Source organism: Sinocyclocheilus rhinocerous, unplaced genomic scaffold, assembly GCF_001515625.1.
Source record: "Sinocyclocheilus rhinocerous isolate Xijiao unplaced genomic scaffold, SAMN03320098_v1.1 scaffold873, whole genome shotgun sequence".
NCBI classification, from domain to species: Eukaryota; Metazoa; Chordata; class Actinopteri; order Cypriniformes; family Cyprinidae; genus Sinocyclocheilus; species Sinocyclocheilus rhinocerous.
Window position 1 is genome coordinate 32,043 of NW_015655580.1, and position 24,642 is coordinate 56,684.

A 24,642-nucleotide genomic window follows, 5' to 3' on the forward strand; every position below is an offset into this window, starting at 1 on the left:
TGTGTTAAAGCTTATAATAGCACCAATTGAATCAACACAAACAACATTTCTGAGGAAAAATATTAATTATTAGTAAGCTTACACTTATTCTAAGTTAGATCCACTATTGTATGCTGTTGCCGTATGGCAACATATCTTAAAGTACCTTAAAATAATGTTTTTTTCCATTTTTTTTTTACAGCACTTCAAGTTAAGCCATTTTTAGAAAAGAAAAAGATTCAAATATTTTTTTCTATAGGTCTATCATAATGCGTGCGGTAGAGGGTTTTAATTATACCTGTTAAAATGTATTGTATAAGCTTTTGTTACTTTCACTGTTCATTTTAATGGCGCATTAGAGCTGCTCCATTGCAGCAGCTCAATACTGTAATCACAAAACGTTTTCCTAAAATAATGCAGGGAACCACTCGTTATACATTATACGAGTGCACGCGTACTATTTTGGTGATGTAATTTGCGTCACGCGCAGTGTACACGGACCCTCGCGTACGAGTAAAAACCGAAGTATACTTTGGCCTTAAAGCAAGCTAAACATACAAGCGCACACGTTTGTATTGGTGCAGAATGAGAGAGACACTTATAGCCTAGCGCATTTCACCCAGTCTGCTAGTTTCAATTCTGCTTTAAATAAAGTTGTGTATGCTTGACGTTTAAAATAAATGCTGTTTATAGTGAATGCGCCTATAATTTCTGTTTGTTTTATATTTACGATGTAGTTTTAATCCAAATGCATGCGCTAATGGAGCGAACAAATGCAGCCTCAGCCACATCTGTACCATAGCGTCCAGTCCAAGAGGAGCTGGGTGAGTGAGGGAAAACCAGAGGGGACAGTGTGAGTCGCAAACAGATCCACTTGTCCTCTGTAAAACTTCCTCCATATCTGCTCCACCACTTCTGGGTGGAGTCTCCATTCCCCGGGCCTCAGCCGTTGCCTCGACAGGATGTCTGCTTCCTGATTGAGATGCTCCGGGATGTAAACTGCCCTCAGTGAGAGCAGCTTCCCCTGGGCCCACAGAAGGATCTGGCGCGTCAGCCTGTAAAGGGGGCACGAACACAGACCCCCTGCCGATTTATATAGGAGACCACCGATGTGTTGTCTGTGTGAACTAGTACATGATGGCCTCTCAGGTCTGGGAGAAAATGCTTCAATGCTAGAAACACGACCAGTATTTTCAGGCAATTTATGTGCCACTTGAGATGGGGACCTTCCCACAGACCCTGGGCGGAGCGGCCACTCATGACCGCTCCCCAGTCCGTGAGGGAGGCGTCCGTCATCAGCGTCACACGACGACACGGAGCCACGTCTAAGGTCCGTAAGCCTAGCAGCGTGACCTTGATCATGTTGAACGGGTTGCCCCTCGGGGAAAACCCTTTAGTCCTGAGCCACCATTGCAAGGGTCTCATGTACAGCAGGCCAAAAGGTATCACGTTGGACGCAGCTGCCATCAGACCCAACAGTCTCTGAAACTGTATGACAGTGAGTGACTGGCCTTCTCTTACTCTCTTGACTGCTGTGATGATCGACTCGATCCGAGCTGGAGACAGACGTGCCTGCATCGTGGTTGAATCCCACACTACGCCTAGATAAGTGGTCCTCTGTACTGGAGAAAGTACACTTTTCTTTGCGTTTAGTCTTAACCCCAACCGTTTCATGTGTGCGAGAATGACATCTCGATGTCGAACCGCTATCTGCTCTGATTGAGCTAGTATCAACCAATCGTTGATGTAATTGAGTATGCGGAGCCCTGGAGTCTCAGTGGAGCCAGAGCAGCATCCACACACTTGGTAAACGTGCGGAGTGAGAGTGCAAGGCTGAACGGAAGAACCTGATATTGGTACGCTTTGCCCCCAAAAGCAAACCTCAGGAACTTCCTGTGTTGAGGAAGGATGGATATGTGGAAGTATGCGTCCTTCAGATCTATCGTTACAAACCAGTCCTCGGACCTGATCTGAGACACGACTTGTTTGAGCGTATAAGCATTTTGAACTTGAGTTGCATGACTGAGCAGTTCAACAGACGCAGATCTAAAACCGGACACCACCCCCTATCCTTCTTTGGAACGATGAAATACCGGCTGTAAAACGCAGACTCTCTGTCGCGAGGATGGACCACCTCAATGGCCTCCTTCCTCAAAAGAGTGTCCACTTCTCGTTCCATAACCAGAGCCTGCTCAGGGCCCACCAGAGTGGGAAACACCCAGTTGAATAGAGGCAGGCGAGACCCAAACTGAATTTTGTAACCTCTTTCTACAGTGCGCAGGACCCATTGTGATGCATTTTGCAGAAGCTTCCACGCTGCCAGATAGTCTACTAAGGGAATCAGTCTCTCGAGACTGACCTCTGGTGTAACTAGAGTGGCAAAATCGGTGCCCTGAAGTGGAGGACCGGCAGGGAACGGCTGATCTAACTGCTCTAGAGACCACCTTGGAGGTAGCGAGCCTCCCAGAACCACTACATTCCTGGGCGGAGGCTGAGAGCTGCACTCGCTGGAGACCGCTGTGCCCTGAAGCACAGATCTCCTGAGGGCACTGAGGAGAGACAGGCACCGTATGCTGAGGTGTACACCGCTCTTCCCCAGAGGTGCCTGCCCTCATAAGTCCTGACCTTATTATGTCAGGACTTCTTGTCCGAAGCCTTCCTGCTGTTAATGACAGTCTTCAGATCTGTCACATCTCAGGAACACTTTGGTCTGGAGCACCGCCTGGACTCCTGCTCGGTTTTTGGACTTCTCTGTGAAAGGAGCTTGTACACGGCTGGGGCTGGTCCCGCCTACCAGCCCCATAAGAGGGCGAGGGAGAAATTGCTGGAACGCCGCCGCTTGTTTCTTGGCCTCCTGAAATCTGTCAATGACTGTATTTACGGCGTTGCCGAACAGACCAGAAGGTGCTAGCAGGGCGTCCATAAGAAAGACACTGTCCTTTTCTTTGATGTTGGACAGGGTCAGCCACAGATACCTTTCGGTGGCCAACAAGGCTGCCATGGACTGCCCAATAGCTCAGTGAAAGATCTGTTAATCAAAAAAAGTGCATGATAAATAAAGATATTGTCTCTCAAAAGAGAATCGATTCTGAATCGCCTTAACGAGTCGTCATATTTTCGAATCTTTTGCCTGTTACGGGTATACGTCACTGGGTAACACATTTGCATAATCCCCGCCTGCCCTTCTTAATTTGGACTAACAAGCTCTCCGAACCACAACCTGTAAGTACGATTGATACGTTATGTGTACATTTTCAATTGAGTGCTCAAAATATCAAGTTTTTGTGCTAATATGTGATGTACACCTAGTGCAGCTTTAGGTTTCCAGGTAAAGCATATTACTGTCTTAATGAATTAGTTCTGATAAGTCGCTGTGAACCCACTATTTCCTAGGAATGTGTCAATTAATGTAGACCGGCGTTGTTCTAATAATTACTTTGTTTAATAATAAAGAATGTAGTGTAGCGCACAGACTTTATAATCATTGTGAAATTGCTGTTTATTTTGCTGCACCGCGTTTCATCAGTTAGTCATGTTAGCACTCTGCTAATTTTCCACCATTATTGTTTTAAGTGTTCACAGTTTAGCAGCTAAACTTTAGCTGTGGGCACAATTCGCTTGCATACTGTAAGTGTTTTTGTCTTTTATGTCATTATTATAAGAACGGATCGGAGCACTATGTTATTGTTTTATGTAAAGGTGCTTTGTCAATGGTAGCGCTCGCTAACTTGCTCAAGGACTCCTCTCTATGGTAATCACAACAGGCTTGGCCAGCTGACCAATCAGAGCAGAGTAGGTTTATGGAAGGGAGGGGTTTGCTCCGAACTTGCTTGGAATGAATCGAAATCACCTCGGCAGAAGCGGGACCCAAAGCGTGAGGAACGCTAGAGAGGGCGCCCTCCTCGAAGAGCGCTCTCCGGGAGCGGAGCGTCCGCATCGTGAGGCGAACACAATGCGAGAGCTCCCTCGAGAGCTGACGGAGCGTGCTTCGCTCCCAGAAAAGCAACACACAAATTGAAAACAGCCTGAAAAATTGCTTGTCCACTTTCTTGTCTTTGCTTGCCATAACAACGATAATATGATACAACTTTCAAAGACAGACAACAATCGATAGAACGAACACACATAGAGCGCTTACTGAACAACAGAAGCTGCCGCTGTCTCCACCGCATGTGCTTTTATACTTCCTGGTCCCTACGTCATCCCCGCCGGTGACGTCACCCGGGATTCCTTCGGACGGATTACACACGTGTTTCAGAGCGTGGTCACACAGAAGCGTTCCCAAAGCGTTTTGCGACGCAGCTCGAGTTCCTGAAGGGGAACTTATAATATTAGGTCTTTTTTATTAATAAAATGTTCATCATTAATCCTGTTAAAAGTTAAAAGTTTAATCATCTGGTTCATAAATTTATTGACACCTCAACCCATTGAGATTATAATCAAGAAAAATATCTGAAAAAATGCATTAGGCCCCAAGTAAATTTTACATTACATGATTAATGTAACAGTGTTTTTCATTTAGCTAGTTTATAATAAATTATCTTTAATCCGTTTTCTGTGTTTTGAAGTAGCATATGTAAATTTAAATCAATCAGAAGAAACTGAAGTTTTAACTGAGGGCCCTTCTGCGCATCTTTGCATTGTGTTTGGAGTATATGAGAAATGGAAATTAACTAACAGTGAATGTAGCTTCTTTGAGTCTCCACATCTGCATTATATATTTAATGCTTTAAACTTCATTAAACATGAAATTCTGTTGGAGACTGCAGAGTTTTACTTTCTCAAATAAAATTTCAGATGAAGTTGTTTAAAAAGTTAATTTGTTGCCTCTTGCGCATTGGCTGTGATTGAATTTGCTTAGTTTACTCAGTTTAACTGAACTGATTTAATTAAAAGACATAATTAAAATGTGGTACGTTCTCTATCTAAAATGTACTGTAGATCAATTTTGTGCAACCATTTACCTTAAAAGAAGTTTGTGAAATCAAAAGAAGTTAGCCTTGCATGTTGTACAGTACAATGTCACCTCTGTATGAAGTTACCGGTATCATCAGGATTATCATAGCAATATCTTGGAAAGTTCACATTTCTTTCGTTCACTTTATCTGCACTGTATATACAGCACAGTCTTACACGAAGATGCTCACAGCAGTCAGTAATTCAATCAAACAACACACCATTTAGCCTTTTAGCACAATAACTAAGAAAGTTTTGTTCGTGTAATGTGTTGTGTGCTGTCATGCGTCTCTGGTAAATACTTTAGGGGGATGCTGTAATTGGCTATTCTGACAAACCCATAAGGCGAAAAAAGCCATGTTAATTATTTTCATTCTGTATTCCACTAAGCTCCACGTTTCTTTAATTAACTCTCTGTTTCAGTGGTCAACAGATGGGTTTCTGTTGGTAATTGTTGTTCCTTCTCATCAAAGTGGATTTAATGAATAAACAAGTTTCTGGTTGTGCTTTTGCACTATCTGTTGGTGAGGAGGTGGAGTCAACCGCCGATGCATTCTGTGCATGGTTGCTTCTCAAAGTTTTTCGTCACAGACTCTGCCAAGTTTATCATTTGCATGTCAGACTCTGAAAGCTTCCACCATATGCCTCTCTTGTAATGCTTCAAACAGATGGACAAAGGACGTCTTTTTTACCCTCCAATCTGAAAGTGTAAGAGAAAAGATGAAAATCTAGCTTGCAAACAGCACAAAATCCTTGTTTTGCTTCTCAAGAATGTTCTCGTTCGATTTGTTGCTGTTTGTTACCACGGCTTTCTTTATATATGCAATGGAAATTCTTTGTTAAATTGCAATGCTCTGCTTTGCATGACTAAAAATTAGAAGAGTAATTAGGACTACCTAGAAATGTTTATTTATTATGTCCACACTTCTTAAATGTGCATATTTACTAAAACATGTGAAACTATGTGAAACCAGCCATTATTAGAAAATACTACCAATTGCTCCTAAGTTTGTTTCCATTTCTTCAGTCTGTTTTGATGTCTTTGAACACAGCAGTTTTTGTGTAGTTGAGTTACAGTCTTCGTCTGTCTGTCCATGTATGCATGACACATATGGATAATCGAATATTTGCTGCATGTCATTGCTGTGTTTCGAAGTATGTGCTCAACGCCAAGGCCATTGTAGTCCGATTGACATGTATACTAGATTAATCCAAGCTTCATTCACATTATCTAGATTTGTTAATCCCAAAAAAACGGATTTATTTCAGTCAGACTAAAGCATTCACATGACATTTATATACATACAAATTACTGTTTTATTCCAGCTGAAATCAAGATGTTTAATGGGCATGTATTGTAAGCACTCCTTATGTTGCTGTTTCTGGCCAAAAAGCTGTTTCAGTAGCACCAAAGAGCCACATATTGTACACTACCATTCAAAAGTTTGCATTTGGTGCAGTTTTGGTTTTGGAAGAAGGTAAAAGTAAAAAGAGTTATAAAATAACTATTTTCTATTTCAGTTTGTTTTAAAATGTAATATATTCCTATGAATTTTCAAGCAGCCATTACTTAGTCTTCGGTGTCACATGATATTTTAATATGCTTATCTGTTCCTCAAGAAATACTTCCTATCACAGTTAAAAACAGTTGTGTTTTCTGCGTATTTAATATTTTTGTGGAAACCATGATACTTTTTTTCTGAATTATTTGAATATAAAGTACAGCATTACAATGTAACAGTCTTTACTGTCACTTTAAATCAATTTAATGCATCTTTGCTAAATTAAGGTATTAATTACTTTACAAAACCCTTTTGGAATGCTAGTTTGTTTTAGAGAAATCTTTGAAAAATGTGTTTAGTTATAGTTGTCTGTGCTCATTAGGAAAGTATTTTAATGTAAAAGAAATTGAGATTTAATTCATTTAAATAAGCATTTTTCCCATTCCTTAGCACATTTCCTTTATTGTAATAGCATGCATTCCTTTTTTCAGTGGCAGCCCGAGAAACTGTGTCCCATTAGAAAGTGATAATGTGATGGTTATTGCAGAGTCAATAGACTGACTGAGCTGTAATAAAACGAGTAATGTCCCACAATGCCCCCCTAGGTAGTGGGGTGCATAAAAAGCTGACTTTATGCCTTCTGGTTCGATGATATGTTGAGAAGTAGGGGCCTGTGGCAGGGGAGCTTATTAGGTAGTGTGTGTGATCTAAAGCCTATTGAAACTGAACACACTGGTGTGAATTTGACCGAAAGCTTTAGAAGAACATCAACTGCTATTTTTAATCAGTTTTATTTGTTTTTCTTCTTGTTTTGCCTGTTTTTTCCTCTGTTCCATCCTTATACGTTCCTCCACATCTTTCTCTTGTTTCTCAGGGTGTAACTGCAGTGGTCTTGCTGATGAATGTGTGTTTGATGCAGAGCAGTATTGCAGCACAGGAAGTGGGGGGCGCTGTGTTGGCTGCAGGGAAAACACAGCTGGCCCTCACTGTGAGAGATGCAGAGAGAACTTCTTTAGATCCTTACCGCAGCGGACCTGCCAAAACTGTAACTGTAATGCAGTGGGTGAGTTATACACACATACTCAACAAACCAATTGTTCATCAGTCACACTCATTCACACCTTCACTACTGTCTTCTATCAACCCATGTAATCGGTCTTGAATCTCATACACTCATGCAAATATACATATATGCTTACAAATATACATGGATTTTCTTTTTATTATAGGTAATACTAACAAAGTGCAAGACTGCAGGTGATGAAAAAAAGTTGATTTAAAATATATTAAATATGCTGCCTATTGGTGTAATATTTAAATATTAATTTGCATTCGGATATTGCAGTATTAATGGATTTAAATTCCCAGAATGCCAGGGAAAAAATCGGGCACTTTTGAAATTATTTGTTGCTGTTTAATACACGCTAATCGTGTTCGTCTTGTATCTGAAATATCTGATTTTGCTTCAGGTGGCAAAATGTGTGAATAAGATATGTTAAAATTACCATTTATTAAACTTTATTAGCTGAATTTTTAGATAAGGGAATGATTCTTTAATGCAACTGAAACGATCCATGTACTCATTAAAAAACCCAAAGGCTATGAATGTCTGTCAAAACCTGTCTTCTCGCTCTCTCTGTCTCTCTCCAGGCTCTGTGAGTTTACAGTGTGATGCAGAGGGAGTGTGTATGTGCTGGCCAGGTGTGTCTGGTGTGAAGTGTGACATCTGCAAGTCCGGTTTCCACTCTCTCGGCCCTGGTGGATGCAGGTAATGAGAGCAAGAATATCCCTACCAAGAATTCTAACGAGAAAAACATTTGATTCTTGCATGCAGAAAACTCATGCAGAGCAGAATTAGACCAATATACTTCACACTCACCTTTGGAACAGAACAATACTATGAAACTCAAGTTAATCAAATTACACCAGAAATAAAACAATTATATTATCTTTTTGGAGACCTTTTAAGGCATATCTAGCCCTAAAAAGACAGTACACCATTGCAAACTATCTGTACATATTGAAAGATTCAAAAATGGAGAACAGGCTTGACGAGATATAGAACCAGCAGACACAGGAATACATGTCTTCTACAAGAAGAAAGATTCTGTCTAAATCTTGTACTATATCATATCAAAAGAAAAATATATAAAAACATTGTAATACCATAGTGCTTGTTTGTAAACGTATGAGGAAACAGTTTCTTTTATAACATTATAAATATCTTTACTGACATTTTTGATAAGTTTAATGCATCAATGCTGAATAAAAATCCTTACTGACTAAAATCTAAAATCTTACTGACCCCAAGCTTTTGAACGGTAGTCTGTTTTTTTTTTTATTAATTTTTTTATTACATTTTAACTATACATTTGTGCATATAAATTTCCATGTAACAGAGAGAACTGGAACAAAACAAAATCAAAGGAAAAAATAACTTCTCAGTGTTTTACATTAATATACAGTATCACCTCAGTCTTCTATCAACACATTTCCAACTCCACATTTTGAAATTCTACCAAAAATTATATATATATATATATATATATATATATATATATATCCCATAATATGTTATCTTTTCCATTTATATATTTGTTACCATTTCCTTCAGCCAGCGTCCTATATTTGGTGGACAAATACTTTTTCAGGTATATATTTGGTGCAAAAATGACTATTTCAAGCTGTTTTGCTTGAAGAATACATATATTTATAAATATATATTCCGCTTTATCTGCTTAGGATATAACTGAAAAAAAAAGTAAAGGTGACAGTGGAATGTTAATACCAAGGATCTTCTCTATCATCCTTTTCACACCTTTGCAAAAATTCTTGGCTTCTTCACACTCCTATGTACAATGGTATAGCGTACCTTTAAACTCACTGCATCTTAAGCAAGTGTCATCTGAATATCCTCCTTTAGACCCAATCTCCAGGCTTCCAACTTATAGTTTAAAGAGTCGCTTGATCCCGACACCAGCGTATTAATGATGAAATTAAACCTTTACTAAAACAATTTCTTGTCTTTTCCCTTTCCAAGATAGACAATGATGGCATAGCAAGAGAATTATTTTGTGATTTGAGTATGAAATTTCTTATTTGTAAATACTTAAAGGGGTCATATGATGCTATTTTAAAGATCATTATTTTGTGTATTTGGTGTAACAGAATATGTTGACATGCTTTAATGTTCAAAAAACACATTATTTTTCAAATACTGTACATTATTGTAGGGCCTCTATGCCCCGCCTCTCTCAAACACGTCATTTTCAACAAAGCCCCCTTGCTCGATTTACTTAAAACGTATGATGAATTTTTTTGCATAAATTTATGTAGATCAAACAAGACTAGTCTTTGTAAAAACTGCTCAATTTTTCTGTCTGTTGAAAGAATGTTTACACAAAGAAAACTTAATTTTAGTATTTGTTTAGTCATTTTTGTGTGTGTGATCTACATAACTTTAAGAGTTCTAAATGTGTATTTTTGATTGAATTCAACTTAATTTTTTTATTTCCATGTTCCAAATTTCAAGTGGGATCTACTTTGTTTTTCCAAATTTGTTAGTTTATTTTTAAGTTACATGTACTCATTTTCTAATTGGCAACTGAGTATTTCTACTGAAAGTATAAATGCAAATAGTTAATGATTTACTATTTAACCACTGGTACTTGTCAAAGAAATGTTAGTAGAATGTACTCATCAAATATGGAAATCTAGTTATTACATTACATAAAGCTGACATTTTGGCCATTTGATAGTAAAACTGACAGGGTCAGTATAAAATAAATAAATAAATAAATACACACACATTACAATAAATTCACATTGTGCAAAATATTTTCCATGAGTCCCGTGTTTCTCACTTCTTCAGTGTCATATTTCCTTCCAATGCACATTAACAGACTCACAAACATGGTCCTCATATGAAAATGTAGTAGTTCAACTCGAGAAAGTGCATTAGGAGAACCTGAGAAATTTAACTTTTAAACTCTAACAGAGGGACCTAACTTAAACCCTCTACCTTCAACAATGTCTGTATGGCTTTTAGGCCAGTAAGCTGACTTTGAGAACGTGGACTTTTTGGGTCAGTATAAAATAAATAAATAAATACACACACACACCTCACAGATTAAGGCATTGTGTACATTAGAAAATTGTGCTTCATGGTGGTGCTAGAGGAAAGCTTATTAAGTCAAAGTTGACAGGCTTTATTTTCTCAATTTCAAGAACATGCTCACAAAATTTTACCTTATTCCACTCAATACATCTCAAGATATGCATGCTGTGGCAAAGGGTTGCCCATAATATTAAATGGACATCTGTCAGTCTCAACCTACCAACTGGATGTTTAACTTTCAAATTTCAAAACATTTTAAATGACTGAACACTTTCGGTAAGGACTTTTTTCAATAAAAAAAAATTACATTGTACAGAATATTTTCTATACAATTTTGTTTTTTGTTCCTTAACAGTAACAGTAACATGCTCTCTCAAGACTTTAAAACAACAAGCTCACAAACACGATCCACTTGTGAAAATGGAGCAGATCTTCTAAGAAACCTACATTTCAGTTTCTTTGGGTTTCTACTTGTATAAATTCACAGAGCAAAATATTTTTCAACGAGTTACGTTTCTCACTTTTTAACAGTCATCTTTCCGTCCAATGCACATTAAACATTAACAGACTCACAAACATAGTCCCTATATGAAACAGTAATTGTGTAACTTGAGAAAGTGCATTGAAAGAACCTCAGAAAGTGCAATGTAAATCTTTAACAGAGGGACCTAACTCAAACCCTCTACCTTCAACAATGTCTGTATGGCTTTTAGGCCAGTAAGCTGACTTTGAGAACGTGGACTTTTTTGGTTTCCATTCTCCTGCTCCAGGAAGATCATCTGGAAAGCCTGCATTTCAGTTTCTTTAGGTAGCTTAATCACAATAAAATTACAATAAATTCACATTGTGCAAAATATTTTCCATGAGTCCCGTGTTTCTCACTTCTTCAGTGTCATATTTCCTTCAAATGCACATTAACAGACTCACAAACATGGTCCCCATATGAAAATGTAGTAGTTCAACTCGAGAAAGTGCATTAGGAGAACCTGAAAAATTGAACTTTTAAACTTTAACAGAGGGACCTAACTTAAACCCTCTACCTTCAACAATGTCTGTATGGCTTTTAGGGCAGTAAGCTGACTTTGAGATCGTGGACTTGAGGAAATTTTTTTGTTAACGTCCTCCAGCTCCAGGAAGATCTTCTGGAAAACCTCGAACGTGTATTTCAGTTTCTTTGGATAGCTTAGTTCCAAAGCATAAATTAGGCCCATTAGGTAGGTGCAAGCATGGGCTACACTGGGAATACCAAAAAGGACGTCTGTTCCCTCGATGGCTATTCCTGCTTGCTTCTTGTGACCTCCTTCCCTGGCTTTGTTGACCACAAAGATGTTGAGCACAAATGATGTGAGGTCCTCTTGGATGGCTGCAGCATCATCGTCATCACAAACCTGTGAAACATACCAGAGAGAATTAAACCTTATTTTTGTTTGCTAATGTAAAGAATGCATATAGGTCTTTACTCTCCATCTAAACAGAAATCTGGGTGGGATTACGAGGTTGCTGTGGTCAATTTGAATTTGAATATGAATATATTTATGTATACTTTGTGCCCGAAAGTCACTCAAAGAGTATGCTGTGTGTTATCGGGATCTGGGTGGGATTAAGTGGTTGCTGTGGTAGTTTTGAGCGGTGTTGTGATTTAAGCCAAGAAATGTGTGTGTAACCTACCAATCGGATGTTTAACATTTCAAAACATTTTAAATGACTAAACACTTTTGGTAAGGACTTTTTTCAATAAAAAAAAAATTACGTTGTACAGAATATTTTCTATACAATTTTGTTTTTTGTTCCTTAACAGTAACAGTAACGTGCTCTCAAGACTTTAAAACAACAAGCTCACAAACACGATCCACTTGTGAAAATGGAGCAGATCTTCTAAGAAACCTACATTTCAGTTTCTTTGGGTTTCTACTTGTATAAATTCACAGAGCAAAATATTTTTCAACGAGTTACGTTTCTCACTTTTTAACAGTCATCTTTCCGTCCAATGCACATTAAACATTAACAGACTCACAAACATAGTCCCTATATGAAACAGTAATTGTGTAACTTGAGAAAGTGCATTGAAAGAACCTCAGAAAGTGCAATGTAAATCTTTAACAGAGGGACCTAACTCAAACCCTCTACCTTCAACAATGTCTGTATGGCTTTTAGGCCAGAAGGTGTTTCACCTTTGCTCTGTAATTTCCAAGTTTGTACTTCAGGCTGTTGCGCCAACTATATAAACCATTGAAGGATACTGGGTCCCTCAAACATGGGTGTTTCATAACTAGGGCTGCAGCAACCTGCTCCCTTTGTGCACTTGAAGGATAGGCTGTGTAGACAAAGATGCTCTCTGCTAGTTTGTCCAGAATGTTGGATTTTACTGCAGGATTGCAAAGTAAGGTTCCATCCTTTCTGTTAGCTTCATTTGCTGCTTGTAGAATGAGCTCAGTGTCAAGGGAGAAGGTAGGTATTTCAAACTGAGCTGGCCAAGGCACATTACGAAGGGAGGAGGTGCTCCCTGGAGAAGACAGAATTGTGGTATCACTGGATGCAGTGGAGCAGGAACCAACATCTTCCAATAACTCAGTGCAAACGCTACCAAAGCTCTCCTGGACTCCTTGATCATTTGAAGAATCCTGAAATGTTAATGTGATCACTGGTTCAGCAAGAACCACCTTGATGGTGTCTTTGTCCTTTATTTCATCAGTTTCAAGGAGAGTAAAAAACTGACCATTCAAATCTTGGTCCTGGAACTGCAAACTAAAATCTTGTTCAATTGCAAAAGTCTCTTGTACAATATGCTTCAATTCCTCTACAGTCTGAGGTATTCCTGAGGGCAAGGAAAGCTTGCGTATTTCTTCTTGCAGTATGACTCTGAGTCTGGCAGACATGATGATTCTGTAGTATGAAAAAAATACATTGGTTAAGTTGAATTTAGACATGCAAAGAATCAAAAAGTTTAAAAACTGCATTTAGATATGGGTCAATTGTAAAGGAGGCCTCTGGGTGACATTTTCGGGTACTGTTTTGCATTTGTTTCAGATCCCATGAAATTTAATAGCAATGTGAAACACTTAAATTATGACAGTAAATTGAGGATTTAGGAACAATTGAAAACATGTCAATATATACTATATATAAATACCTAATCTTGTATGGGTATGTGACGCTTCAGGGTGACAAATCGCTTTTGCTCAACAGTGTATGCTGCAAGTGGATAGGAGTCTGTCAATTCCAGTTGCTCAAGGACTGTCACTTGTCTTGTGGATTCCAATTCAAAAGCCCTAAGGTGCTCACTGTACCATGAATGTAGACACTTGACAACAAATACAGGGCAGCTGTGCACGATAAGGATTAGATTCAGTTCAACAAAATCTGAAAGTCCTCCAGTGGATCCATACGGCAAAATCATTCCCACTGGGTAAGTGGTGCCATGGCAGGTCACTGTATTGGCAACCTGAATGCATTTTTCTCCAGGAAACTTTTTTTGCACTGCTTCCTGTATGTTTTCCTTGAGGACATCCACAGGCAAAGTGGACATATTTGAGACACTGAGGGCAGGTTTGAGTACATCTGTACCGTGCAGATGGTAAGCCAGCATGAACTGATGCTTAACAGCAAGAGACAGTAAAATGTTGCGAAAACAGTTGGTTTGTCGAACGACTCGCTTGAAAAAACTATGCTTCGCTTCAAAGCGCATGGTCCACAGAGCTACAAGCGGCCCAAAAGCCTTGATTAGTTGTGGATAATGCTCAAGAAAATGGTGCTTTGGCAGAACTTTTGCTTCTGGAAAAACCTGCAAGTATCTATGCCTGTGTTCGGATATCTTGATGTCCAAGAATCTTATTGTGTCATCTGTGTGAAATGGAGAAACCACAAGCTCAACAATGTCTTTAAGATCCATTAAGAGATGCCATGCAGGTTCACTCTCTGGCACTTTGAAACCAATCATAAGGGGGAGCAGTCGCAATAAGCTACAATTTTCATGAGCGTTTCCACCTATGCTTTTCTGGGTGGCAAAGTTCAGCGGGATAGGCTGTGGGCTGTCAGCTTTGTCAGTCCACTTGTAGGGGAACTGTCTGATTAGGTCATTCAGTTGAAATAAAGTAAAGTATTTTCCGGGATCTGTGTGATGCAAATGTTCCAAACACATTTGTGTAAAAATCGCAGTCTTTAAAGACACAATGCACAGTTTCATTTTTCTTAAGATGAACTCCAAGATGTTGAAAGTAATCCTTCTCAGTGGAGAAACAAGAAGTGCATAGTTCACAGTTTAAAAAAAGTACTTCTGCTGTTAATTTGTCAGTTGAATGTGTCCTTCTCAAATGTGATTTTAGGGCACTATAGGTTTTGAAGGAGCAAGGGCAATCGGCATATAAACAAGGAAGAAATTCACAGTGGTTGTGCCTTAATCTGTAGTGCCTCAAAAGTTCATTTGTTTCAGGAGCAACAAAGGAACAAATCTTGCAAATCCATCCCATATAATCCAGATGCTAGATCTGAGTACATCCAGACCCTGAAAGAGGAGCAAATTGGGTGGTCTATCTCAGGGTGGTTGAATTCAATTTCGAGATTCATCATATGCTGGTAGCAGTCAGGATATCAGCTTCCATTTAGTTGTATTTGCCTCTCTGTCTGCTTGTCGGTCCTCAAAAATGTAAAGAGAAAATATATATTTACTATGTCAATCATTTGTGATCTTAACCAAACAACACTACATAAAGACACGATGCACAGTTTCATTTTTCTTAAGATGAACTCCAAGATGTTGAAAGTAATCCTTCTCAGTGGAGAAACAAGAAGTGCATAGTTCACAGTTTAAAAAAAGTACTTCTGCTGTTCATTTGTCAGTTGAATGTGTCCTTCTCAAATGTGATTTTACGGCACTATAGGTTTTGAAGGAGCAAGGGCAATCGGCATATAAACAAGGAAGAAATTCACAGTGGTTGTGCCTTAATCTGTAGTGCCTCAAAAGTTCATTTGTTTCAGGAGCAACAAAGGAACAAATCTTGCAAATCCATCCCATATAATCCAGATGCTAGATCTGAGTACATCCAGACCCTGAAAGAGGAGCAAATTGGGTGGTCTATCTCAGGGTGGTTGAATTCAATTTCGAGATTCATCATATGCTGGTAGCAGTCAGGATATCAGCTTCCATTTAGTTGTATTTGCCTCTCTGTCTGCTTATCGTTCCTCAAAAATGTAAAGAGAAAATATATATTTATTTACTATGTCAATCATTTGTGATCTTAACCAAACAACACTACAAGTTAAGGCAAGACCACAGCTATTTTTTTTTTTTTGCCTGCTTACATACTGATTGCCTCTGTCCATCCTGAAATTCCCTAAAATCACATTTGTCAAGGAAACATTCAACTTTCATTCAAAATTTGTTTAATTGTGAACTTTACAAAGGATTACTTTGAACACCTAGGACATATTAAAATAAAACTGTGTGCACTATGCCTTCGGAGTGTGTGTGTCTTGACTTTTACACTTATGTATGTTATGTATGCCTTTGCATCACACAGATTCCAGCATATTCTTAAGCGTCACTTTGGGGCACTAACTGAACATAGGTAGATTGGTCAAATATGACAATATTGAGCCACATTGTTCTGAGGCATACAATTGTTCAGGTGAGTATGCAACTGATGAATTAAAAGAATAAAATAAAAAATTAAGCCATCATTGATAAGGTTATCAGATGAGCTTTTTTTTTCTGACAGCCTCATCAGGTAAATATACTTATATATTTTCCACAGGTAATCAGTCAGGTTCAGCTTTTATTCTCACAGCCTCGTCAGCTTGAAGGTTAAATAGGAAGATGTGTGACTTTAAAATGGTGGAAGTAAACTAATAAAGTATTTTTTAGCTAATGCAACTGCCACCATGGGATCAACAAAAATAAATTACCAAGGCAATGGAAACTATTGTAATGGCAGACTCTGAGCAGCCAGGAACATATGGTGCATTCACATTACAAATTAATTAATTTTACCCCCACTTTCCTCACTACAATAAACCAATTTATTGAAAGTTACATACCTTTTATCCAGTGTACTTGTCAAGAGAATCACCTGGTAAGAACAAAGTGTTATGGTTAGTAACTGACCAATGCAAGAAAACAAAACTATAGCAAATAATTTAACTATAACTATAATTAAACATAGTTTCAAATTTTCGTCTCTCCACAACCACTGCAGGTGGTTGACCTGCTGATCAGACAGCAGAGTGTCTTCAGTCGGAGACTCCTCTAACTTTGCTGTAATAAGGACCGATACAGGAAGTCAATCCTACCTATTCCTGCCAGCCATTCCTACCTGCAATAATTCTGTATGTCTCTCTGCAAGGAGAACCTACATCTGATTGCACATTCACACGTTCTCAACATGCACACATTGCACATCCCATTGTAATCTGCACTCTTTATCCAGCTATCCTGTGTGCTTCTGTACATTTCTTATTTTATTTTTTATACAGTAGCTGGTTAGTTTGTTGAATGTAGCCTACATATATGTAATCCTAGGGCAAATGTGCATCGTCAATTACAGTGCACTAAAAGTGCTGTTTTTGCAATTGACAGGTTCAGACTATTATAAGTGTCTGACAACTTTATGGAAAGGATCTCTACAGAGATAGACCTGTTAAAGTGTAAAATCCTTTTTGTTTAACCAGAAACCGCTCTGAAATTCGCATTATTAGGGCTTTATTCTGGCATTATGGCTTGCCAATCAACACTACATTTTTTTCTTCGCTTTTTTAAATAATTAAAACTTAAAAAAAAAAAAAAGACATATAATAAAAAAAGGCATATTCTACGTATTTTTTAACAAATTAGTTTGTGGAATAGAATAGCTCCTGGCGCCACGTGCATTAAAGCTACAATTAGCATTAAGCTAACACAATTTAAAAGTTGATAATGCTTTTACTTTAAAACTCACTTTAAACCACCATCGAGTGTTTGTATTAACTTACGATTGCGATCTAATGTGGATTTTAGTCATATATAATGTTGTTGAAATGCATTATCCTTTTATATGCAGTTTAATATGTACCTGATTTGCACTTATAATATTATTCCATTATTGATATGAAAATCGCACAAAAATCACACAAACCATATACTATCGTAATCGTGTTTATTACCTTCGTTTCACGTGTAAAACGAGGAAGTGTACAGGACCTCATCCAGAAGGAAGGAATATGGTCACTTAAGAAGAAATCAATATTTCTGCGCACTTTTGTACTAAGAGCGCTAACGGACGCAGTCAACGGTGTTGCCAACTATTTTCAACAAGGGAAAGTATCTCAAGCCTGTCCAAAAAGTCACTAAATGTCGCTCGATGGCATCATGCGTCAATTAGCATATTCATGACGCCATCACGTCTCCTAATCCGTGCTCAAAGAGTTCGGAAAATGGAATTAACTAAAGCCCTGTGATAGTAAGTAATATAAGTGATAAGTGCACGAGATGAATAGAAATCAAAACGGACAAAATAAATTATTTAAATATATAACAAAGGAGAATCAGATAAGGGACTGTTCCATGGCAACATTGCCTGCACAATGTGCAGCTCGTTCACCACTATGTCAACTGCTTACCCGTCAACGGAATGTGCTGCTCGCTGAACAGAGCAGACGCAGAGAGTGGTGTGACTGTCACTGCAGCGGGAAAGCAATACCTCGCGCTTGCGACATTAGTCAGTGTGCTATCTTTTCAGTGCCCTTGTCAGCCCAAATCTTGAAGCCTGTGTCTAATCTGCCTGGTTTAAACTTTGTATTGCTGTCAAATGGGACTAAAACAAGATAAAGGGTAAAAGGCACCTACAATTTTTTTTTCACATAATACTATACAGCAATCATATTTATAACTATAGGGTTAGAAACCTTTTTTTTTTTAAGATCTTTCAATTCTGATGAATAGAAACAAATTTAGAGGCAGGCCAAATTTGATGGCAGATGATTCCATATCCACCCAAGGTGGGCAGTCCTGAGATAAAATAAAACCTATAAAGCAGTCCAATAATACCAACAAATAAAACAGCCCAATAATACCAATGTAGATTAGGACACTGTACACCTCCTCTATCATATGACAAATATAAAAGTGTCAGGAGTCTGGAATATCTGTTATTTCAAATTAATTTAGTTAATGTTGAAACAGATGTTTAGGGGGAGGCAGAGAAATGTAATGGTCGTCTGTGTTGTTTAATTTATGCCTTATATTAAATGTATTGTTTTAGAGTCTGTTACAGTTGTACTGTTACGTAATTTTGCATCTGTTATTTTAATTATTTTAAGAAAGAAAGAAAAACATTTCAGTATTGAGCTGTGTAACGATTATATCCACCCGAGAAGATTTGCATTTTGCATATTTTGCTTATTCAGTGACGCAAATAATGGTGTAATGCAGAAGAAAACACAGGAGAAAGGCAAACGACAAACAAAAATTTTATACACCACTACACTTTCATGTAGCCCATGTGGGTCACTGTTTTTGGGTGCAAATTATTTGCTTCACTGGAGCGAAACGTGAAAGAAAAAAGATGAAATGCGAGAGAAACGAAAGGGAGGGAGGTTACTTGTCAGATAGGAGTATTATGGGTAATGGGAAGCCAGGTAAAACCATGGTTTCAGGCCATGTAGCAGATCATAGTGAGATCAAAAAAAAAAAAATGTTTACTCCCGACAGAGCAGCTCTGACCTGAGGCCGTCAACCAACTGACCCACACACTACAGGCACATCAGTTGTGGCTCTCTCATCTGTATGTGTGTGTGTGTGTTCAAACAGGTTGTGTGAGTGTGACAACAGGGGCAGTGCAGGAGTATGTTCAGCCGAAGACGGACGCTGCCCTTGCAAGACTAATGTGGAGGGTCAGTCCTGCAACAGGTGAACTACTGCTTCTCACCCTTGCATACCATCGTTAATTACTTATATATTTACTTTGTTACTTAAAGAGATAGTTCATCCAAAAATGAAAATTCTGTCATCATTTACTTACCCTCAAGTTGGTCCAAACCTGTATGAGTTTCTTTCTTCTGCTGAACACAGCAGATATTGTGAAGACACTGGGTAACTAAACAGTTTTTCAGTGTTTCAAACAGAATTATAATTTTTGTGTGAACTATTCCTTTACTTCCTATTAGGTCACATCATACACACATACACAAATAACTCCAGTTATAATAAATCAATGGAGAAATGCTCATTTGCACTCTTCTCTGCACACTGCAAGCTCAATAAATAAGCACCAGGTTTTTCAGATCTTTACATAAATTGCTTTGATAAATGTGAGGAAACTTGATTACTCTACCAGTGTACTGTATGTCTGCTTTGTGTATTATAGGTGTAAACCAGGCTCTTTCAACCTCCAACTGGAAAACCCAGATGGCTGTAAAAAATGCTTTTGCTTTGGACACTCCCTCGCCTGTTCATCCTCCAGTCAGTACATGGCAATTAATATTACTTCAGACTTCCTAGAAGGTGATTTATCAAACAGTTATGCTGTTTTGACATGATTTACATTCTGAATATCAGTGTTCACAATTCCCGCCTCCTACTGCAATCACACACTTCTTTCCTCACTCACTTTATCAGCACTTTTTGTATTATTTTTCAGGTAATAGTCTAGATATATAGTGTGGTCCAAAAGAACTGAGAACTGACACGTTTCAAATCAGATTTTAGGTTTTGGTCTTTTTAACATTTTAAATAAGAGAAAAAAAATCTGTGGTGCCAAATTAATTAGAACTATTCCAGATTTTGCACATTTTTTCAGATCATTCAAACTGAATGATCAAACTTGTGACACTGATCATGTGACTCTTTGTATAGATGGTCTAGAAACTAGATCCAAGATACACTTTGGATCATCTAAAATTATTTTGGTGAACATGACCATCAGGCTTTTGCACAAACATTTTGAGTTAAAAGCAAAAGAGAGACAAACCAAATGCGTACACATTCTGAGTTTAACATTTTAAGATTCAGTTTAATATTTTGTTATGCTGATTCAATTTGTAAAGAACATTTCTGTATTAAACAATAAAAGCAGAATGGAAGCACTTTCATCAATGATCTCAGACTTTGTTGTGTGTACTCCGTGTTCAGATCCAGATGGCTGGAAGGGTGTGTTCACCAGAGGGCATGAACAATCCCTCATCTGGAAGGAGGGAGAAGTCTATCTGTTGCCCTACAGAGAGGAGAATGGCTTCTACAAAGCACCTGGTAGGACAACAAATATACACTCCCTTTCAGAACATGTGTTGGTACTGTAGATGTTGGCCTTCTTTGAAACTATTCTAGACTAGTTACGAGATTTACAGTCTCTGTCACGATTGTTAAGTTTGCTATATAGTATATGCTGCCAATTTGAATATTTTTTACGACACAAATATATATCTTATATATATATATCTTATAAATATATAAATATAAAATATCTTAAAGCTAAACCTGTAAAATTGATTTACATGATTTACATCAAGTCTGTTCTTTTCAGAGCAACTCGACTAAGCTGAACCTACGATATCTTACGGTTTGACTGCGTGTGGTTGTGTAATTTATTCAAAGCTTTCTTTTTTATGCAAACAAACAAACAGATGATAAACAATGGGCTAGAATTAGCATGCTTGGCCATAAATAGTATTTTATAGAGCAGCCTTTGAAGATAAACCAGCTGTACAGGACAGTCCAGAGGCTAGTTTTAGTCCAGGTCCCCTGAGTGTAGTGGACAGGCTGAGGGGATTTACTCTTGTCTACACAGCCATTTACCGCCATGGGGAGACACTTAGCCAGACCAACTTGGCTGCTCGCTCTGGGAGAAATCCTGTTAACAGCACTTCTTTATATCTCGCATAGTTTTTTGATGGATTACGAGTGGCACATAGACAAATACAACGTTACCAACGCAATGTTATTGTACCGAATACTCTTAAAATACACAAATGTGCCTTTTTGCAGCATAAATTGAACCTAACCTAACCCTAAATTGAATAGTAAGGTTTCATATGTATCCACAAGGTCCTAATGTGTGTGTTTAGTCTCATTCATCTTTGTTTTCCCACCATCGACTGGCCACAGAGATGCAACGTTGCCCTTTTTGCAGCTCTTTGCAGCACTTGGTGCTGTTTCTCTTATCGCTGCGGCGCAGAGCTTGTTTGTGCCGTTCTGGCCGCTCGGCTAAAATGCGCCGAGATCTATTTCTCCTTCGATGCGTTTAACGATCTCATTTGCTCTTCCTCCCTCTCTCTGTTTTCCCGCTCACTCTCATCTCGTCATTCACGTGCATTTGCTTTAGAGTACAACCACCCTGACAACTGGAACAACACCCAAGGACTTTTTAGATGATCCTTTTCATGAACGTCACTCTCTAATTTGCGGCGTGCACTTTATTTGGATCTTTAATGCTTTTTACACACCAGCAGTCTCAGGAAATTTCGATGTGAAGGAGGAACGTTTTCCTGATTAAGTCTGTCTTGAGTATTGGAAGGAGTTTAATAGATACTATGAGTGTGTGTTTGTGTGCAAATGTTTCTTCACTTGAATAGCTCATCTAGCTGGGCACAGCTTTGGGCTTTTGACACCACTGAGGCTGCCATGTCAACAGAGGGGTGAGACAAGAATACCATAGCCAAGCAGCCAAGCCAAGAGTTTAGCTGGCTGACTGAGCCAGACTGTGTGTATGTGTGTGTGTGATCTCCCCAGAGGTACATCTGCTCCATGGTGAGAGGACAGAGTGGAACATTTATCATAGCTTTGAGGAGAAAACAACATGTCACACACACACGCTCAGATAAACACGCATACACACCTCCTAAAAGCTGGTCGCAAGCTGTCTCGGAGTCACAAACACAGATGGAGAGAAATGGAGGTCGCTGTGAGATTAGAGTTAGAGAGGGATGGGTGTTGGAGGGAGATCTAAAAGTCTCCCTTCCTCAGAGAGATGCGTCCAGGTACCACATTGTGTCCGTGAACAACTTGGCCAGTGCACGCTGACAGCCAACCATATGCCTGGCATAAATCTCTCCGGCAATCAGAACTCGCTGGTGAAACGTATCAAATGTGATCAACTGAGACAAGTGGCACAAATTAGGCTCAATCCTTTAATCACTGAGATTGATGTTTAAAGCCGGGGTTTAATCGTGATATCCAACCCAATTTCTCCTCCCGTATGTAAGATTGTACTGATTGTAAAATGCAGAAATATCAATAGAACTGCAGCAATAAGGCCAGACTCCTCTGTTAAAAGGTCTGATATATGCCGCATTGATGCTGCTGCTAGGTTTTTTAGTGCAGTGGGTGGCGTGGGATGACACCGGGAAAAAGTGCAAGCACACCTCACTGTGGTTGCAATGAGGTAAATACTGAATAAATACCTGATTTATATGCCTGTGTCCACCCTCACTGACTGATCTGTCTCTCTTCTGCATAACAGCTGGAGGATCTTCACTGTGTAACTTAAAGGGATAGTTCACCTAAAAATTAAAATTCTGTCATCATTTATTCACGCTATGTTGTTCCAAACCTGACTTACTTTCTTCTGCGGAGCATGAAGATATTTTGAAGAATCCTAAAGAACCCTTTAATCACAATCCCTTAATCAGGATTACGGTGGCCGAGAGAGCTCAACGCGCTGCAAATAGAAAAAAACACCTGCAAATTAAGAAAACAACTTCATCAATTTGCCAACACACGCGCTGCAAATGCTCACAACACAACTGTAACGTAGTTTGTAGTCACGGGAAGAAGGAGGCGGGAACCGGCGAACATTCAAAGAAACTTTAATACTAAAATTGAGCATTTGCAGTGCGTTTCTTTATTTGTTTGCGTTGTGAGAATTTGCAGCACGTGTGTTGTCAAATTGATGAAGATGTTTTCTTGATTTGTTGGTGCTTTTTCTATTTGCATGTGTTTTCTGAAGTTGCAGCGCATTGAGCTCTCTCGGCCACCGTACAGGATAGACTTTATATGTTATGTGATCCAAACAAAAATGATGCTGTAAGAGAGAGAAGTACAGTTGCTGTATATTTGTTGTTGTATACTGTATGCTGTGATGTAATCATGCAGGTAATAAGGCATTGAAAATACATCTTTCGACATTCAACATGTTGTGCATTATAGATTTAAAATTCATATATATATAAAAATTATATATATATATATAGTTTTAATATTTTAATATATTTTTTCATTTTTGTATTGCATTTATTTGTATTTGTGTAATTATGTACAGTATAAACAAATATTTATTCAATTATAAATATTTAATTGTAATTAAAATTATGCATTAAAAATAAATGTTTATTCATATGAAATTATGAAGGTTTTGACAATTAGACATGAATTTAAATGGATAGTCCGCTCAAAAAATGAAAATCATGCTATTTGAAAACGATGACTTTCTTTCTTATGTGGAACATGAAAGAAGATATTTTGAAAAATGCTTCAGTGTTGTTGTTGCTTTAACATGCCCATGGAAGTCAAAACTGTTTGGCAATACCTTTTTTAGTGTTCCACAGAAGAAAAAAGGCATACATTCATTTTGGAACCAAATGAGGATGAGTAAATGATGACAGAATTTTCAATTTTGGGTGAACTATCCATTTGCATAGTGTCGAATGGACTGAACTCACAGCTTTGCTTTCATTCGCATCACATTGACTATGTCGTCTACCCGGTCTGAGTTTTATTGCAACTGTTCAAACATTGAATGTTAAAAATAAATAGTTTCATTTCCGTTACTTTAGAGATTTCTTCACATTCTGCCGTTTAAAGTACAAACCAAAAACCCCAGAAAGATGTAGAAAATGCATTTCAGCAGGCCTCTCCCTATAAAAACGACCCAGATGCTCAATCCATCCCCTCAGAGGGATTGTTTGTGTGAAGCTGAGGAAATTTAATTGAGGCTCAGTGGGTTTAATTGAGTCAGGGAAAAGTTAAAGCCCGGATTGATTGTTAAGTTTGATGGCGGCTCGCTAAATGTCACCAGGCTTTGTCATCATGGTGACGATTAATTTGTTTGTCTGAGACAGGGTTAACACCTCCATTTAATCAAATTTGATCTTGAAGAGATGGGAGTTAAACAGGTAGTTCTGAAT

The 24,642-nt window shown here is 38.4% G+C and overlaps 1 protein-coding gene across 1 annotated transcript in view; it reads left to right on the plus strand.

Moving 5' to 3' along the window:
• LOC107718641 (laminin subunit gamma-3-like) overlaps positions 1–24,642 on the plus strand; it is a 98,920-nt gene that overhangs the window by 26,856 nt on the left and 47,422 nt on the right. The window contains exons 5-9 of the mRNA XM_016525813.1: positions 7,312–7,500; positions 8,088–8,205; positions 19,334–19,432; positions 19,890–20,026; positions 20,654–20,770. Coding sequence (XP_016381299.1) covers positions 7,312–7,500; positions 8,088–8,205; positions 19,334–19,432; positions 19,890–20,026; positions 20,654–20,770 — 660 coding nt within the window. The remainder of the gene's footprint in view (positions 1–7,311; positions 7,501–8,087; positions 8,206–19,333; positions 19,433–19,889; positions 20,027–20,653; positions 20,771–24,642) is intronic.